Genomic DNA, 19,969 nt, shown 5'->3' with positions numbered 1-19,969 from the left:
GGAAATACAGCTGCCGAGAAGTGTGCGCACAACTCGCCCGCAGATGAGCCACATGAGAAATTTGAGAATAAAGGAAGCTGTAAGGAAAATGGAAGTTTTTTCTGGCACCGTAGTTGTCACTTTGTGTGTTTTTTACATTTCATTCATTCTCCTTCTTTAACTCTGTCCTCTCTCCCTCTCTCTCTCTCTCTCTCTCTCTCTCTCTCTCTCTCTCTCTCTCTCTCTCCTCTCCTGTCTGCCCGCCCTCTCCCTCTCCCTCTCTCTCCCTCTCTCTCCCTCTCCCTCTCTCTCCCTCTCCCTCCTTGCTCAACCTGCTTATCTGAACTGGGCAGGGCTCGATATACTCCCAGCACAGGGGGAGGGCCTTGTCTGCTTTCAATCAATAACCTCTGGAATTCAGAAATACAAGTAGGTCCTGTCTCTGGCACGCTGTACCACACTCTTGAGGGCGGGCTCCCAGGCACACTCAACGGATTCTCTATCTGCTCTTGGCACTCTCTGTCTCTTTCCGCAGGTTTGACTGTGTTCTGAGCCTGTGACAATGGCCGATCACCCTTCTCCAGACTATTTCAGCTGCTCCCTGTGTGTGAACCTGCTGAGGGACCCCGTGGCTATCCCTTGTGGACACAGTTTCTGTATGGACTGCATCAGCGGCTACTGGAATGAGGCTGACTACACAGGGATCTACATTTGTCCACAGTGTAAAATCACGTTCACCCAGAGGCCGGTGCTGCGGCCCAACGCCACCCTGAGCATGGTGGCTGAGAAGATCAAGAAGAGCGGCCTGAACCTGAACCTGAATCTCAACGCATCCCAGGGGAACCTCTACGCAGGGCCAAGCGACGTCCCCTGCGACTTCTGCTCTGGGAAGAAACTAAAGGCTGTGAAGTCCTGTCTCGGCTGTCTGGCGTCCTACTGCGAGAAGCACCTGAAGCCACACTATGAATCAGCCACATTCAAGAGGCACAAGCTGGTTGACGAGCTGGGGAACCTGGACAGGAAGATCTGCCCACAGCACCAGAAGTCCCTGGAGCTCTTCTGTCGAACAGATCAGATGTGTATCTGTGCTATCTGCACAGTCAGTGAACACAGGGGCCATGACATTGTCTCTGCTGAGGCAGAGAGGGGGGAGAAACAGGTAAGACATCCTCCTGTCTCTTTTGATGGATGATAGACTAAATACTCACAGGAATAATGTTGTTAGAAAAAAGTTGTTGTCAAGCAGCTTCTCAGAGAATGAAAGTGTGATTTCATGTCAGAAGGATAAGCAGCGTATTCAGTTACTTGAGAGAGCCACAAGCTGAAACTCTCCTTATTCAGCTCTAATGTGTTTTACATACTTTTACTTTACTTTTATACAGTCACTGGAGTATTTTGAGTGAAAGCAAACCTGTGTTTTTCCCAACTCCTGCCCTTTCTGCTGCACTACGACTGGCACTTGTACTTTGACCCATTTCACCAACGCTATCAGCTAAAACTGGCAGCCATTCGCCGCCAAAACAAATCCAGCTCTCTGATTAGCTGTTCGGAGGCCGTGGGGGGGAGTGTCTTATATAGTTATCGCCTCTGAAAGCTGCTTTTTCACAGAATGTGGTGTTCCAGCTGTGGGAGAGATACACAGAAACTGTCTCCGACTTCCTCCTGCTGCACTGGTTCCCACCTGTGGGAGTGGGTCTGTAATGATACTGGAATGCCAGGGAGTCAAGGTCTCCAACACCCCGTGATCGACCAATCACCGTGTTGTAACCATGGCGAATGACTCACCAATCACATTGCCTGTAAAAGGATGCGTAGTAGATAAGAGTGTCAACAGATACTGTAGTATAAATCTGCATCAAACTTATGCGATGAGTAGTTTAGTGTTTTTATGGCAGCCAGGAATACGGGCTAAAGGATTGTTTAGGGCATGATGAGGTCATAATTCGTCCTACTGTTTTCTTTACAACATGGAGAGTCTGGTTTCTCTCATCCAAAAGATTTACAACCTGAGTCTCACACATCTAACTCCCGTCTCCCGCTCTCTCCCCTCCCCCCCTCTCATATCCACCCCCCCTCTTAGATTCCCCACATTCCTCAAGCTTATCTTGAAGAATGGGTTGGTGGGCTTGAGTAAAAGCTGAATTAGAAGCCCTCTATTCTGCATGTCAGTGCTGCGTGCACCTTGAAACATCTCTTTAAAAGTGCGGCAGCGGTAGATTCACATTCCTGACATGGCCAGAATTCCATTACAGATTTTTTTTACCCCCCTCTCCCTCTGAGATAAAAGCCTGCCGTATTAAGAAGATTCTTTGAGCGAGGTTTATTAGACATGCTGAAGGGCCTCCCCAGATATTCCTACGATGAGAAAGAATGTTTTTACTGAACCAACAAATACAGGGCTTGGCGTCTCACACAATAAAACAGCGTGACATTCAAGTGCATTTTATAAATCCGAGTTAATGCGACTTTTATGATCAACTCTCTTAACACTGCATATTAAATAAAGGGAGCCGGCACAGCCAGTCAGCATGGGAGTGCACGCTTAACAAAACAGTGAAGTAGATGGGTGTGTAATGTGGCTTTTCTTTTCTGCAGAAACTCTTGGGAGTCTCCCAAGCTGAGATTAGACAAAAATGCCAGGAGAGGGTGAAGGAGCTGGACGAGCTGAAGACTGCTGTGGATTCACTGAAGGTATTGTTGATAACATGTATTTTCATGCTATAAGATGTTCTGTATGGTAGTGTCTTCTGTGAAACACTGACACCGTTGTTGTGTCCAGAACTCGGCCCAGAGAGCCATGGTGGAGAGCCAGAAGATGTTTGAGGACATGATCCGCTCCATTGAGAGGATGAGGTCAGAGGTCAGCAAGCTGATCGGTATCAACGAGAAGGCAGCTTTCAACCAGGCCGAGGCTTTGATCGAGCGGCTGGAACAAGAGATCGATGAACTGAAGAAAAAGGAGTCCGGCCTCAAGCAGCTGCACAGCACTGAGGACCACATCCACTTTTTGCAGGTAACACACAGCTTTAGGGCAACTGTTTGAAGAAGAAATACACCTGTTGAGTTCTGATTTGGGCCTGAAGCTTGAAGTAATTAGTATATGGGTGTGGTTTTTAATAAGAAAGCCTACTCACACAGGTTGGCCATGATCACGATGACAGTTTAAGTCCTTGGTATCACTTTGGGCGTAAGCCTTTCTAAACAAGCAAGCGGAGTTAATAGCAGCACTTATTGTGAATGGAAATTTTGGACAAAAAAAATGTCCATGTCATACTAGCTTGTCGTGAAGGAGGCTAAATAACGCTCCAAACTTACACTCAATTTTGGCGGGGAAAAACTGGCATGGCCATTTTCAAAGTGGTCCCTTGACCTCTGACCTCATGTGAATGAAAAATGGGTTTTTTGGGTACCCACCAGTCTCCCATTTACAGACATGCCCACTTTATGATAATCACATGCAGTTTTGGGGCAAGTCATAGTCAAGTCAGCACACTGACACACTGACAGCTGTTGTTGCCTGTTGGGCTTCAGTTTGCCATGTTATGATTGGAGCATATTTTTTATGCTAAATGCAGTACCTGTGAGGGTTTCTGGATAATATTTTTCATTGTTTTGTGTTGTTAATTGATTTCCAATAATAAATATATACATACATTTGCATAAAGCAAGCACATTTGCCCACTCCCATGTTGATAAGAGTATTAAATACTTGACAAATCTCCCTTTAAGGTACATTTTGAACAAATAAAAAAATTGGATTAACTTGCGATTAAGCACAGAAATCATGCAATTAAATATTTGAATTGATTGACAGCCCTAGTAATAATACATTTGGTCACCTCTATCTGTTTCTCAATCATCATAACGACACTTGCTGTTCCTCTCCTCATCAGAACTTCAACTACCTGTGCACCCCCACCGATGACGGCTTCATACCCAGAGTGACGGTGAACCCCGACTTCTCCTTCGGGGCTGTCAGGAAAGCCGTGGCTGAGATCAAGGACCGCCTGGAGGAGTTTGGCAGAGAGGAGCTGCTTAAGATCTCCAAGTCAGGTACTGTATGACCTTAGCAGCAGAAACACAATACTTCTACATGATGGGCAGAAAAAAACTAAGTTAGCTAAATATAAATGTGTTCTGTCTTGCAGTGAGCGAGGTCCCAGTGTACACTACAGAGAGTCGAACATTGGACAGAAGGAGCAGAGGTGAGTGCCGTCACGTCCTATAGCCATATAAGACTGCAGGAGGTTAATTATTGTTGAGGTTGATAATGTAGTTGTTGGAGGTAAACCACATCCTGATTGCATCATAGAGTCTTTCGTTGAAAACACCGCAACAACACATCAACAGAAGAATTAAAGGCATGTGTGTGGGTGTGTGCAGTTCACATTGACCTAACCCTAGTGATTCTTCATGTGCAGGCAAAGAAGTGGTGGACAACACTCCTTTTCCAGAGCCAAAGGGCAGGGCAGATTTTGTGAAACGTAAGTGTGTATTTACCTGAAGTATGACAATTTAACTCCAACAGTTACCAAATAAATGCTATAAAAATGCATTGATTCTTCTCCTCCAGTCTTCTGCCAGCTGAAAATGGACCCTAGCACAGCCTACAAGGAGCTGTACGTCTCAGAACACAACAGAAAAGTGATCCGCACCAGAGACCTGCAGCCCTACGGAGACAACCCGGAGAGGTTCGACAGCTTCGCCCAGGTGCTGTGCCGGGAGGCCCTGTCCGGAGGCCGCTACTACTGGGAGATCGAGTGGAGCGGGGAGTTCTCCATCGGAGTGGCCTACAGGAGCATCAGCCGGAAGGGCAAAGGCTCGCTGTGTCTGCTGGGCTACAACGACAAGTCCTGGAGCCTGCTCTGCTCCGACACGGGTTACTCTGCCTGGCACAACCGGGTGGACACGCCTGTCAGCGGCCCCCACTCCCCCAGGATAGGCGTGTACCTGGACCACACTGCGGGCGTTCTGGCGTTTTACAGCATAGGCAACACCATGAGCCTCCTGCACAGGTTCGAGACCTCGTTCGTTGAGCCCCTCTATCCGGGCTTTGGAGTCGGAACCTCAGTCAAGATCTGCAATGTGAAGTGAGCACCGATGTTTGAGCTCTCATTTGAAAATCTTTCTCATAATATACGGCAATGCTTTTGGAATATATATATATTTTTGCAAAATGTTTAAAACTGTACCAAACAAACCACATTAATGAAGTTGTATTTCTCATTTTTCTAAAGAGAAATGTTTTTTTTTTAACGCTACACCTCACATATATTACGTTTTGCATTGTGCTGTAAACTCACATTTTCACTATAAGACATTATTGAAATACATAATTACTACATAATCACACCAGAACAATATGAAATGTTATCACTTTTAGCATCTGATCAGAACTGCTGGATAATATTATAACATGTTGGTATCACATTTACTTCATAAAGGGTGTGACATATCTCAAGTGATGATGTCATTATAAGCCATAATGGATGTACCCTGAGATAAGGTACATTTTCTTATGATAGGTCATTACATTGTTGGCCAATATTATGGCATAATTCATTTAAAATATATTGCACCCTTGTGATCAGTATAAGTAATACAATAACATTCATGTTGGTGCATATTCAGACAAATATTTCATTGTCATTTCATTTTGTCATGTTTTGATATTACCTGATAGCTATATCAATTGCTGAAAGTCCTCACAGTTTTTTTTTTCACTTGAACTAACCCTTATTTAATTTGTATGTATGTTTACTTATATAATGGACAACAAGAGGATAGTTATCAAGAAAAGACTTGTTTTGTAACAAAATGATTCATTGATAGTTCTAAATAAAGAGCTAAATGAATGGATTTTTGTGTTTTTGAGATTATTTATCTATTCCTAAATAAAAATATAAAAACCAGATGGTGTTATAGTGTTATATCTATATTGCCAAAATAAAGGTCTTATTGGATTAGAAATGATAGGTCTGTATGATATGGATTTAAAGGGAACATATCATGCTCATTTCCAGGTTCATAGTTGTATTTTGGGTTTCTAGTAGAACATGTTTACATGCTTTAATGCTCAAAAAACACATTATCTCTCTCCTACTGTCTGTCTGAATATACCTGTATTCACCCACTGTCTGAAACGCTCCGTTTTAGCACCCTGTCTCTTTAAGAACCCCTCCCGAAAAAAGTCCAGCCTGCTCTGATTGGCTTGCGAGGAAAAATATGTTGCACCTTTGCAAAGGTAGTTCTCAAGCTGTGGGCGGTATATTCTAATGAGCCTGCATATGACATAGGAAGGGGGGCTAAATCTGAATGGCTTGTTGAATCACATGTTTTCCGATCTAGACAGCTCACAACAAACTGACTGGGTTGTCTTATTTCACAGTTTGTAGGTTGGTAGACACTCCAGATACCCAAATGGATGAGCACAAGCACTGAAAAAGTGAGTTTTTCATGATATGTTCCCTTTAAATAAGAAGATAGTTACTTTTCTTTAATTGTTCATGCTTTAACCAAGTCAAAATCTAAAAAATGTTCAAAAGTACCTGTATCAATAGATATAATTTGAACTTTGAAAATATTTAACTGGTATGTGAACCATTCCTTTTATAACCACATGTATCTGTAAATAACCAAACCACCTGCTCACTTCTTCAACATTGACGATACTAACGGCTCCCTCTGGTGGTTCACTACAGGAACTGAACTGAAATAAAAATACACCTGACCTCTGTTACTGTGGGTATAATCGTAATTAAGTGTATCACCAAGCTACAGCAACACTGTTCTGTTCTGACTGCATCACCAAAGGTGCTTCATGTCAGAGTATATGACATTAACTTCAAATACTTTTAAACTAGACGCTTCAGATTTTTTGCATGAATCTACAATAGGACAGCAATATACTGTATCACAATACATATAATGTACTGTTATACTTGTCCAAACACCAGCTCATACATATCAATTTATGTCTAAAATTAGCTCATTGTGTGTCTTTGGATGTAAAAATCTAGATTGCTTCTCACTGCACAAACATGGTCAAGACAAGTGCAAATCCAATGTAGTTATAAAAGAGACTCAGTCAAATAAAGAGTAGCAGGACAGTGTCTTGTTTCTTCACATATCTCAGCAGGAAATATTTATATTATTTTTGATATTCAAACTGTTCCATAAAATAAAAGCCATTGTGACAAGTTTGCCTAATTATGATCACACCATTAAGCTAGAAGCCTTTTTCCCAGCAGACATGTTAGCTAGAGGGAAAAGCACAGGTGTTAGTAATACCACTAATGATGTGAGCACCCTCAGCCTCTGAAACTGAAGCAGATAAATGGAATTCAGTCATTATAATTAATTTTATTATTTACACCTGAGCTTTTCCTACTGTGGCGTGTCAAAATGTCCTTTGTGTAGAAACTATACCAAAAACACAATTTTGTCAAATACATGCATGTTATGTAAAAAACAATGAGTCACAAAACAAGTTTTTTTTTAACAATAGATATCTGTTTATTGGTTCCCTGGATTGTTGCAGGAAGTTGAGCGTACAACGCTCAAAAGAAGAAAAAAAAGAAGCATAACAGTCTAAATTTCAGACAGCATAGCCAACGATGCCTCCTTTGCCGATGCACTCTCCAATGTAGAACCACATCAGCACTTCAGTGGCCACCAGTCCATTCCTAAAAGCATCCTGTGAGGGAAAAAAAAGGTTAAATTTAGCACTGAATCTGTGTAACAAATGGTATCAACCCAAAGACTGCAGCAACAACTTATGAGTAGTGATGCTATGTGATGTGCCGAGGCTTCGGAGCGTGTGTCGAGTATTCCAGGAAGTTATCTGTGAAGCGCGTATCGAGGCTTGTATCGTTTTAGACAAATGACGTCATTGAAGATGCCCGAAGCCAACATACAGTTGAGAACTTATTATTCCAGAATAAAAACTAATAATGTCTCCCATCTATCATTTTCCTTTAGTTACACAAGCACATTCACTGCCCTGTGCCCGGTTAAACCACTGCCACATATCTGGAATATATGTACCTGTTTTACACTATTTGACCGAGAGGTGGTTTGTGCATATGAAGCCCAGATGAAGCCTCATGAAATGAACCCTTTTGCGAACCAATACGCTTGGGAATGCTTCATGAAGCTTCAAGCACCATCACTATTTATGAGACATAATAGAGCATGTGAATGGCCATCACATACTTACATCATCATGTTCTAAGCCATTACATACTTTTCCAAATGTATGACAAGTTGACACACAGTGCTGAACTGCTCAAATTAATCTCCATGTTCCCAGCTTTCAGATGATGTGCACCACTTCTATGTGACATTTACTGTTGACTTTTTATCTACCCTTGAACATTACGTCCCCGAACCCTACCTCTCTAAAAAAGAAGGCAGAATGAAAAGGGTTAACAGTTTACGTGGAGCAACTTGGTCTTCAAGGTGTTTCCTATTCTATCAGGATATCTGTGTCTACTTCTTCCTGCAGCTACCACAACCTAGTGTGTCTGACTGATAATGTTACATGCTTGTATTGGGCTTTCTAATGATATGTCACCATAGTTTTTGATAACTGATATATTTTGAACCAATCACTGGAGACTGACATAAGTTCTCTCTATATATACATAAACACACAAGGTCATACATCATTTGGTATTGGAGAAGATTCAAAAAGATACTACAAGAGGGTGTGCTCAGAAATGTTATGCTATATGGAGACCCTTTTTAATCTATATAGAAAAAATGGATACAATTGACATTGAAGTTTTAAACTGCTGACCCCATATTACATATAATTCACAACTTATACTTTGATTTTTTGTTTATTTATTTATTATTATTTTTAATTTACTTATCTTTTTGTTTTTTTGGCCCTTTCCTTTTTCCTTAGGGTTTTTTTTTGTTTTGTTTTGTATGTGTTTCATTTATGTTTCTATCGGATTTAATTAATTTATATATATATATATATATATATATATATATCCTCCTGAGACCCAGCCCATTGACATGTGTCCTCTGTAGTGGACATTTTGTCCACATGCATATCCTCTTACTCTTTTGACCTCCTCTATCAACCCCTGGTGTATTGTAAAGAGGACATCCTAGACTTTCCAGTGATATGGCATGTGTGTTTTTTTTTGTATTCTTGGTTTAATATCACTCTACAGCGATAATCTGTTAATTTGTTTTAGTCTTTTCACACTGAAATGGTCCTGTAGTCCACTACAGTGGACAATAAAAATAAAGTTTAATATGCCTAAATTGTTAAGATTTTCGTTTTAACACTAAATAGGAAGGAAATCACAAAAAAGTAATTGGAAGACACTTTTTTTTAACTCGGTTCCCAGGAGGATATATGTAATTGTTTATGCTTATTTAGTGGTGCAGTAATATTGTTATAGGGATTGGGGAGGGGGGAGGTAATTTATTTATACAATTATTTCTCTGATTTATTGGATTTTGTACAAAATACCAATAAAAAGACTTTGAGTACATAAACACACAACAAGGTCTCAGCAGTAATGATAACACTTATAGCACCTTCACTGTGGTCTGACCGAGTCGTCCTGACTGGAAGCCCTTGATGACGTTAGCGGCCCCCTCGATGGCCTTGGGGATCTCAGCAGGTGAAGGAGGAACCAGTTCAACCCGGGCATAGTACCAGAAGGTGGCTAGCCGAGGCTTTGAGAAGGTGACAGCGGCTACGAGACAAGAAGAAACACTGCAATTACGAATCTGGTGCAACTTAGCTGCAGAGCTGCAGAGCTCCTAGCATGCTGACTGGTAGCTTTAGCCACTTAGCTACATAGCTTATTGAGTGTAAACAACACAAATCACGCGTCTTGTCAATAAAGATTCTACTCCCTAACATTCAGGTCATTACTGGAAACACGTACTGGTTAATGAGACAACAGATGAACTTACCGCCGAGCAGAGTCGGTACTTTAGCGACCAGTTTCTGCACAGCCTGAGCCATGATGAAGCTTTAGTAGATGCTAACTGCTCCGCCGGGTCCTGCTAGCAGACTGAATGTCACCTACAGGAGAAAGGACCCGTGACTCCAGCTGACCACTCAGCTGCCTGCATAGAAATAGCCTGCTTGTCATGTCATTATAAATTACATGTTTTATATATATATATATATATATGGGAGGAAATCCATATATATGAAGGATATCACAAAAAAATCACAAAAAGGAAGGAAATCAAAAAAAAGTAATTGGAAGGCACTTTTTTTTAACTCAGTTCCCAGGAGTATATATATTTATCCTATATATATATATATATATCCTCCTGGGAACTGAGTTAAAAAAAAGTTAAAAAGAAAATCTTAACAATTTAGGCTTGTTAAACTGTATTTTTATTGTCCACTGTAGTGGACTACAGGACCATTTCAGTGTGAAAAGACTAAACAAAATGAACAAATTATGGCTGTAGAGTGATATTAAACTAAGAATACATTCAAATTGATTAAAAAAAGCACACACATGCCATATCACTGGAAAGCCCATGATGTCCTCTTTACAATACACCAGGGGTTGTTAGAGTAGGTCAAAAGAGTAAGAGGACATGCATGTGGAAAAAATGTCCACTACAGAGGACACATGTCAATGGGTGGGTCTCAGGAGGATATACATATATATAATTCATAATATATATATATTATAAGTTACAATATTTGAACATTTCCAGAATTTCAGTATAAGTTGATTCTCACCCTCCTTATAGTGTTTAACCTTACAGTACAGTTACATAATTCAGCTCATTAGAGTTAAACAGCTATAAGTTTGACAAATGGCCACTAGAGGGCGTAGTGGACCATATTGTGTTTTTGTTTGATAGTTCACATATTTATATGAAGATAATTAGGGATATTTATATAGGGATAAAAGTGTAAACGTTGGCTATCCACCAAGAAAATGTAAGATATCATGTTGTGGAAATGTATGAGATCCATTCTGGGTCTAATGCCTATAGCCTGTATACCCTTCAACAGAGGGGGATGTAGCCTAACTAATGTACTGTAAGTACATTTACTCAAGTACCGTACTTAAGTAAAATTTTGAGGTACTTGTACTTTACTTTTCTGCTACTTTATACTTCTACTCTACTACATTTTGGAAGCCAATATTGTACTTTTTACTCCACTACAGTTACTAGTTACATTGCAGATTCAGATTATTAATGTGAAATATAAAGCGATTAATATATTATGATATATTATTATGAGTTAAGCTACCTAGCAGTATATAAAGTAGCTGAAATTAGCTAAACCTTTACCAGCTCGAATATTAGTGAGTTAATGCATTTCTAATTATAATGCATAATGAGTACTTTTACTTTTGGTACTGTAGTATATTTTGATGCTGATACTTATGTACTTTTATTTAAGTAAGATTCTGAATGAAGTACTTTTAGGCTACTTGTAACACAGTATTTTTACACTGTATTATTGTTACTTTTACTTAAGTAACAGATCAGAGTACTTCTTTCACCACTGCCTCTCAAGGCCATATAACTATATTGATGAAAGTAACAACACACAGACTTACAGACTTTCCCTTCACTACTGTATTTGCTGTCAACTGTATTCTCAATAAACAAACACTCTCTCTGCAAGCACAAACATTTTATACGTAATGTTTAATACGTAATATACATAACCCTCATTTCCAACTAAAACAATGTAAACACTTTTGAAGCATAAGGGCAATACCATTTTTTTCCCCATTCATTAAGCTACCGGTACTTTACATTACTGCCGATCATTATCTAACAAAACTTGGCAGCTTTTTAGAGATCCAAATGTGTTTCTGATTCTACAAAGCCACCGGTTTCCTTTTATATTAGTATAATAAGAAATGTAGTTAATACAGATTATGGTCCTTTAAGATGTGAAGCATTTGATTTATTTACATCACAAGATATATAATACAGTACCAAAAGACATTTTCATATCTTACACAAATACACATTACAGCATTTCTTCAAATGATATTGTTACAGTTTCATTTATCTTATTTTATATGTTTCATCTTCTGGGGTCCTTTGTGAAACCCTGGGATTATATTAAGGCAATCTTGGTCAATATAATAATAATAATAATAATAATAATAATAATAATAATAATAATAATAATAATAGATAAGCTCAGTTTGAAGTCTCTTTAGGTGACGTATTGGACGGGAGAATGTCTTTAGAATTGTGTGAGTATCTTTGTCGCTCACAAAGATGATATCTCATAATTGTCTTCCTCCTGCTGAGACACAAACAAGAAAATATGGTAAATATTGTGGTCACTGATGAATTGATAAATGTGTAAACGGATTATGAAGTAGATATAATCTTTTAAAAGTTTTTTTTTTTTTTTTTTACCTTGCTGTCAGTGATATCTTTGGTGGGTGTGTCAATCTGCTTCAACTTGTTGTAGTCAGCCTTCTCCATGACTACTAAGTTAAGAAAATTTCCTCCTTTCTTCACAAGCATAATCACATCCTCGAGAGATTTCTCCTCCACATTTTGTCCATTGACTTCCATCACCACATCACCCACAAGTAATCCTGCACTCAGCCCAGTTCCCCCAAAAGCCACCTACAGGAGAGAAAAGAAGTAAAATCCAACATCACATTTGACAAAAAATAATAATATCCTGATCTACTCTCTTCTTGTTCATTTTGCCTCAGTAACAAGTTGTATTTGATCCCCACCTGGCTGACGAAGGTCCCCGGACTCTCTGGGACACAGTCCATGTTAAAGCCGAACCCCAAAGGGCCTTTTTGGAGATAACAGTGTCTGGGCTTGCACGAGCCATCTATTTCCTTCTGTGGTGACTGCTCTGTTGATATGCTGCTCTCCTTTTCTCTCTCAGCATCCTCACAGAAGAGAAGAGGTGATAGACCCAACTGCAAGAAAGGAAACACTGATCTTAATCTGGATGTGAGTTATGTTCACATATGTTGTTTTTCCAATCATTTTTAGCAATTCTATTATATCTGGTAAGTGATGCCCACCTGGGTGTAAAACTCCAGCCCCTGAAGAGTGATGGTGGTGAGGGAGACCTGTTGTCCACTCAGTCTCACTCTGTCCACAATCTCCTCGTGCATCAGTGACTCCACCAACTCCCCGTTGACCTCCAGCAGCAGCTCTCCATCCTGCATACCTGCCCTCTCTGCTGGACTGCCACTGTGCATCTCACGCAGAACATGAACTATTATTAAAAAAAATACACAGACATTTAAGTGAAGGGCTAAAATCTGGAATGCTTGTGTTTGACTTTTGTGCCCTTTTGGTCCTCTTACATGTGCGTCCCGATGGCGCCTTCTCCAGCCGAAGCAGGAAGCCGTAGCCCTCGGGCCCAGAGGCCAGGTGCAGTGTTCTGGATCTGTGAGGCAGGTTGTGTGGAACAGCCATGGTGGGCAGGATGGGCATCCTCTGTCGCATGTAGTTATTTTCACTCTCGCTGTCAATTACTAGGATGGTGATGTGATCGCCACATTTTTTCATCTGGGGCAAAATATTATTCATTACTGCTGGACAAGGCTCGACACAATAACTTCAATCTTGTAATTATAAACACTTTTTTTTTGGCCATAAAAGTTTAAAGCTGCAGTAGGCAGATTGGAGCAAATATGATTAAAAAAAAGTTATTTTTATAAAACGGTCACTATGTCCTGACAGTAGTGCATGAGACAGGTAATCTGAAGAAAGTCATGTGCCTCTGGAGGCATTCTTGTTCACAGCCTTGCACTCACAACTCGTTTCTCTTTCATAATGATGGAATTTAAAGCTGCTTCCGTGATAGTTATCAGCCAGTTTCAGCAAAACCAACAGCTACACTGTCAAATATGAGGAGAATCTTATTTTAGCATTCCTCAAAATCCCATTGGCTTCTTCACCTCTGCTTTAAAGAAGCAGTAAGGTAGAAACGGAGCAAATATGATTTTTAAAAAAAAGTTATTTTTATAAAACGGTCATTATATCCTGACAGTTGTGCATGAGACAGGTAATCTAAAAAAAATCATGTGCCTCTGTGTCCTCCGGTGCTCCTAACGGCATCTGCAAGATTTCACAGGCCAGCGGAAAAATAACCAATCAGAGCAGAGCTGGAGCCTTGCTGTCTCTGAGCAGCTGTCAATCACTCGCAAACTCCTATCAAACGGTTAAACTAGGCAGCTTTGATCAAATATGAATCAATATTCTGTTACTGTATGCCTATTTCTCGCATAAAATGTTTTTAGAAACATCTTGTAGTGTACTGTTTAGCTGTAAAATGATAAAAGTTTGTGACCCAGCCGCCATGTTGGAGATCAGTTGAGGAAATACCAAGCACCGCCCACCAGTCAGAGCAAACTTTCTAATTTTACAGCTAAACAGTACACTACAAGATGTTTCTGAAAACATTTTATGCGAGAAATAGGCATTACAGTAACAGAATATTGATTCATATTTGATCAGCGCTGCCTAGTTTGACCTTTTGAGTTAATTTGAGTGATTGACAGCTGCCTCCGTTGAATGAACAGCCAATAGGAACGCTCTCTCTCTGAAATTAGCTGTGATTGGTCAAAGTCTCCCGTCACGGGCTCAATTTTTTAAAGCCTGAAAACAGAGCCATGAGGAGGTGTAGAAGTCTAGTTTTCTCTCAGAACACTTGAATTACAATATGCTGAAAGGTTATTATGGAATTTTTGCCCAATGATGCCAAAAATGTCTGCCTACTGAAGCTTTAATAACCAGTTTTGGAGTAAATGACAGCAGTTGTGACTTTACATTTTTAATATTAATTATAAAAACAGGCTGATTCCATACCATCCTGCTGAGAGCAGAGTGTGTGAGATCGGACACCGTTGCTCCGTTCATCCACACCAGGTGATCTCCCTTACACACCCCTGACCTTTCAGCCGCACCTCCTGTAACCAGGCTCACAGAGAAGCGACCTTTCTCTCCTGCAGAGCAGAAACAGGAGGAGCAACTAAATAACACCGCACTTTACGCCTTTCTGTTAGACATCTAATCTCGGACGTTGGACTTGTTGTGATTACCAGGAGTGGCGTTACCTTCCACGGGTGTGAAGTTGATGCCCAGACCTGAGACGGGATCCCTGGTTATGTGGCAGAGTCTGGGTGGTTTGCAGCCCTCGGCCTTGTGCGCTCTGGCCAGATCTCGGAAGTCTTGACCTCGGGACGCAGCGTTCTCATACTCCTCCCCATCCAACACTAATAAACATAACTGGTGTCCACTTAGCTTGATTTTCCTCGCCACCTGATTCATAAAAAAACACAGTTTGAATCAGTCCATTTCAGAGGCCTGTGTCAGTTTGATAATGTAGGAAGCTCATCTTACCTCAGGGTGAGGAACATCATCAACATAGCAGTTGTTGACCTCCAGAAGCCTGTCTCCATCTTGAAGGCCGCTGCACCCCGCCACCCCTCCTGACACTACATTTCTGATTATGTGACCCTCGCGTCCCCTCTCCACTCGGAGGTGGAAGCCATATGACTCACCTTCCTCTCGTTTAAGAACACACAGACGTGGGCTCGGTGTCGACACAGAGTCTGAGCAGGAAGAGACAGGAAAGTGCTGTCAGAGCAGAGTTTCCTCATGAACCGGTACACAGGAGATACTTAGAAATGTCTATCTAAAATACCTGCGTCTTCTGTGGTGACCATCATTGGGTTGTCTATTCCCTCTTTAGGATTGAATGTAAATTTCCTGCAAAAGGAGAGATGAGACACATTTGACTTACATTTTATTGCAAACTATTAACTATTACATTAGATAAATTGGTAGGAAAAAAGTAATCGCTATTTTCCTTCTGTTTATGACCCTCTAAACTTAAAGCTGCAGTCTGGAACTTTGAACAAATATGATGAAAAGTGATTTTTATAAAACTGTCACTATATCCTGACAGATAATCTGTGAAGATTTTCCAATCAGACCAATCAGAGCTGAGGAGTCTCTACAGTAGCTGTCAATCAATGCTTGCAAAACTCACGAACTCCGATCAAACTGTCAAACTAGGCAGCGCTGATCAAATATGAATAAATATTCTGTTACTGTAATGCCTATTTCAGGCAGAGGAACATGATTTTTTTCAGAGCATATCTGTCTAATGCACTACTGTCAGGACATAGTGACAGTTTTATAAAAATTACTTTTTATCATATTTGCTCAAAGTTACGAACTGCAGCTTTAAAATTTAAGCAGATAAATTAGTAAAAATGCCAGATCTGTTTATTCAATTTTAATGAAAGTAATCAATCAATTGCATCAATTACAAATAGATTACATGTTTTTGTGAAGATGAGTTTCATAACCTCACCTGTTATTATCATTACAACAACAGCATTTATCTCTGGACAGTTGACCTTATCTTGGGCCCAAAGTCTTAAAGATTACTACGTTCCAAAAGTCAACATACCATGCCAAGCCAATTACACTTTTTCAAATTCCTGTCAAGTTGTATATACTGGACATTAATGGGATAGTTGTGGGGAGACATGCATGTGTAATTCTGTTTTTCAGGTTAAATGAACAACTCTGTTCTATGCTGCGCCCGATCGTCTTAACCTTATTTGTTTTAGTAGTAGACATAAAGTGTTCACATTAAGTTTGAACTGACACCAAAATAATGAAGGTATATTTCAAAATGTATGAACATTGGTGCAAAAATATAGATAAAGCAGACTTACTCTGTCAACCCAATAATTTCCACCAAACCTTGAAAAAGCAGATATTGTATGAATTTAATATCTTTAGCAACATAACATTCAGGTAGTTAAAATCAATATTCAGATAATATTCTTTATTGTCCTCTGTAGAAGAAATTTGTTATATTACACTCATCAGACATTAATTTACCATATTTACCAAAATATGTGAGTTACCATATTCTTTTTCGATCGCAATTGATACCACACACCTCAGATCAAATTTTGCAGCATAGCAACACAAATCAGAGACAATCATTAATTGTCAATCACATTTTCATTTGAACTTACAGCTCTGTGATCGTCTGCTTGGTTCTGTCTACTAAACTGTGAGTAAGATTTGTGTTTGAGCCTGACATATCTGCTGACTTTAACTATCAGGTCAGGCACCATAAAATAGGTAATGACTTTATGTAATTATCTTTAGTCTTTGCCCTTTCTAAAAGGGGAGGGAATCAAAGAACATTAAATACCTTTACGTTGCAAATGTCTAATGAATATGTAACAGATAAATGATAAAAACTTGTCAGGACCTAGCACTTAAAGGGGAACTACGGCCATTTTCAAAATTCATACATGTTATTCCTATGGTCTAAAACAATCCAAATAATATTAGTAAACATGGACAATTCTCTCCCAAAATCAAAACTTGGGATGTCAGAGGGTATAAAGTCATTTTGGGGGTCCACAAAATCCTCGTCCCATTCATTGTCTATGGAGCAGCTCCAGACTTTATGACATCACTAGTTTGAGACTTACTTCTCTGGTTTCTGGCTTTGAGAGAGAGGAGCTCATGTTCACAATTATTGATTGAACTTTCCAAGGCCATGGAAATAACTTACTGGAATTTTTAATTTAGGTGGTGTTCCCCTTTAAACTATCAGTCAGTCACTCAACATTTTTACATAAGTCATCATTTGTTTCTAAATGGATTCTTGTATCAAGACAATTTAGATATTTTGCCAGAGAAAACACATACACTTACTAAGCCTTAAAGAACAATGTAATTGTCAGTTCAAGGGTTTAAAAACATCCCTCTTACATAACGGCGTATCACTGGCTCATTAATTATACAATTCATTTACTTATTTTCATTCCTTCTTATCTCATATTCAAGTTGTGTGCCACAAGGATCCATATTGGGCCCTGTCCTTTTTACCGTTTATGTAAATGTATTTGTCTCTTCTGTGTCCTTGTGTAAAATTCACATTTATGCAGACGATACTGTTTTATAATGTGCTGCTGATTCTGTTCAATTAACCACAACTCTCCTTTAATGCACTGCATGCACACATTAATACTAAATTGGTACTTAATAAAAATAAAACATTTGCTATTCTAAAGATGCAAATATATAGTTTACAATAACTATATTTCCACTCTGACTATTTAAAATTGAGAAGGTCGCAGAATACAAATATGTAAGCATCTGGCTTAATGAGAAATTTACATTGAAATATCATATGTAAAACGTTTTTGATAAAACTTACTGAAGCATGGCTTGTTGTACAGAAATAAAAGACTGTTGAAGCATCTTTGCTCCCACTCTCTCTGGATTATGGGGATGTCAACATGCTGCTGCCCCAGGCCTACACTCCGCTGACCACTCTGCTCTCAGGTTCATTACTGGTGATAATTACAACACTCACCACCACAATCTATATGGTAATGTACAGTATGTTGGCCCCTCGCTGCCTGAGAGAAGTAATAACTAGTGGCACTTATTTATCTACAAAGCCCTCGTTGGTAAATTGTCACATCTCATCTTGCTGCTCTGACTCTCTGGCCTGTACTCAAGCCGGTTGATGCTCCAGCAGCCTTGAACCCGAACTGCTGTTAGTACAGCGGCCTCATGGAATAATCTGCATTTGTATATGCCCAGCCAACCTATCCACTATAAAGAAATGTTCAATAAAAAATAAAATAGATGTATAATTTGCTCATGGCTACTAATCTCCCCATAGTGGGAGGAATACAGCTGACACACTAAACCGCCACTGTCTTCTACACTGCATATGTGTTTGTTTCATAATGTTAGTGAGTCCTTGTGTCTCTGACATAGTGTAACATAACAAGCCTGGTAACTCTCTGCTCCCAGATAAAATCCATCTCTCACATCATATCTACAGGCCCCTCTCCTGAATAGCTTATTCCACAGGCACTTCGGTGCAGCTAATGGGTCACTGTTTGCTTTTCCCCTCCATAAACCTTCTTTTTAATGTCCTCGGGCATAGTGGTCATCTAAATACACACAAAAACAAGCTGCTGAAGCTTGATGAGATGATCATTTTGAGTTGTGAATGATCACAATTAGAAAATATCTTCTTTTTTTAACCTTGGAAGTACTATCCCAACGGATAGATTGAATTTGTTCAGCAAGTCAATATAGAAATCAAGTGTCCTATTTAACATTATATTTCATTAGACATAAAGACAATGGTTGTTAACACTGTGATCTCAATTTGATCCCAAATGCAGCACAGCAGAAATCAAAGATAACACAGGCGTGAGACATATATTGAGAGAGAAAAACATATGAATATGATCAAATATATGAATGTATTACCTGTACTTGATCTCATGTTGTGTCTCTTTCCCATCTGGTCAGCAATCACCCACACAGAGGGATGTAACAGAGGGAGTACTGTACGTCCAAACACTTATCGTGACCACAAGGAGAGACTCCTCCCTTTGAGGGACACCCGGGTTTAATGTTTAATCTGTGTGTGAATTTCTGAGCACACATGTGTAACGTCTGCCTCACACTGTACTGTGGACTGAAGGTACGAAACACATAACAAGATCGTTCCCTACTGCTCTGTTCTTGTTACTCTGTAAAAGTTACAACTATCTGTGCATGTGTGCGTACTACATCTGTGCCATGTTCCCATGAGAATTAAGCCCAAGACTGACTGTTAATGTCAAGGCTGAAGCTCAGAGACAAGGTGCATAAACAGACCAACATTCCAATAACAATAACAAGAGTTGTGATTCATGATTCAGCTGGTGCAGCAGAAGGACATGACTAAGAACTGACTGACTGGAAATACGGAGAAAAGGAGGGTGATGAGAAATCAAAACAGTATTCATGGTCTTATCTATTTCATTTGAATGGTTCTGTATCGGAAATTGGAGGTTATTAACTGGGTTCATATTTTTGTCATTTAGCTTGAATTTCTTTAAGTTGATTGTGATGCCTCTTGGCACATCAGGGTTTTTTCCCCAGGTTAGTGCCAAGGCCAGTGCCCAAGATAATTATGGTA

The 19,969-nt window shown here is 39.8% G+C and overlaps 3 protein-coding genes across 5 annotated transcripts; 1 reads left to right on the top strand and 2 right to left on the bottom strand.

Moving 5' to 3' along the window:
* Positions 1-395: 395 nt before the first annotated feature.
* Positions 396-5,891, top strand: ftr82 (finTRIM family, member 82). The gene is made up of 7 exons (XM_074610247.1): positions 396-1,138; positions 2,575-2,670; positions 2,759-2,992; positions 3,873-4,032; positions 4,128-4,184; positions 4,401-4,463; positions 4,553-5,891. The coding sequence occupies exons 1-7, from the start codon at positions 542-544 to the stop codon at positions 5,071-5,073; spliced, it is 1,728 nt and encodes a 575-aa protein (XP_074466348.1). The 5' UTR covers positions 396-541; the 3' UTR covers positions 5,074-5,891.
* Positions 5,892-7,469: 1,578 nt separating this feature from the next.
* On the bottom strand, positions 7,470-10,084 carry atp5l (ATP synthase, H+ transporting, mitochondrial F0 complex, subunit g). Its single transcript, XM_074611117.1, has 3 exons — positions 9,925-10,084; positions 9,541-9,701; positions 7,470-7,675 (listed from the first exon to the last, which is right to left on the bottom strand). Exons 1-3 carry the CDS (start codon positions 9,974-9,976, stop codon positions 7,577-7,579), a joined length of 312 nt encoding a protein of 103 aa, XP_074467218.1. The 5' UTR covers positions 9,977-10,084; the 3' UTR covers positions 7,470-7,576.
* Positions 10,085-11,624: 1,540 nt separating this feature from the next.
* On the bottom strand, positions 11,625-19,545 carry nherf4b (NHERF family PDZ scaffold protein 4b). Of its 3 annotated transcripts, none has more exons than XM_074611323.1 (11): positions 19,273-19,545; positions 16,689-16,716; positions 15,644-15,708; positions 15,340-15,551; positions 15,039-15,258; positions 14,806-14,942; positions 13,299-13,503; positions 13,011-13,207; positions 12,708-12,902; positions 12,376-12,591; positions 11,625-12,256 (listed from the first exon to the last, which is right to left on the bottom strand). In XM_074611323.1, the coding sequence occupies exons 1-11, from the start codon at positions 19,304-19,306 to the stop codon at positions 12,224-12,226; spliced, it is 1,542 nt and encodes a 513-aa protein (XP_074467424.1). In that variant the 5' UTR covers positions 19,307-19,545; the 3' UTR covers positions 11,625-12,223. The 3 variants fall into 3 exon arrangements, with proteins under 3 accessions (XP_074467424.1, XP_074467423.1, XP_074467425.1); XM_074611322.1 differs by having other exon boundaries at positions 11,625-12,259; positions 19,273-19,540; XM_074611324.1 differs by having other exon boundaries at positions 11,625-12,259; positions 15,054-15,258; positions 19,273-19,528.
* Between the last annotated feature and the right edge of the window lie 424 nt (positions 19,546-19,969).

The sequence above is a fragment of the Sebastes fasciatus genome, chromosome 16 (genome assembly GCF_043250625.1).
Source record: "Sebastes fasciatus isolate fSebFas1 chromosome 16, fSebFas1.pri, whole genome shotgun sequence".
Classification (NCBI taxonomy): Eukaryota; Metazoa; Chordata; class Actinopteri; order Perciformes; family Sebastidae; genus Sebastes; species Sebastes fasciatus.
Note: the sequence above shows the minus strand (reverse complement) of the source record. Positions and strands in the feature narration are given on the sequence as shown.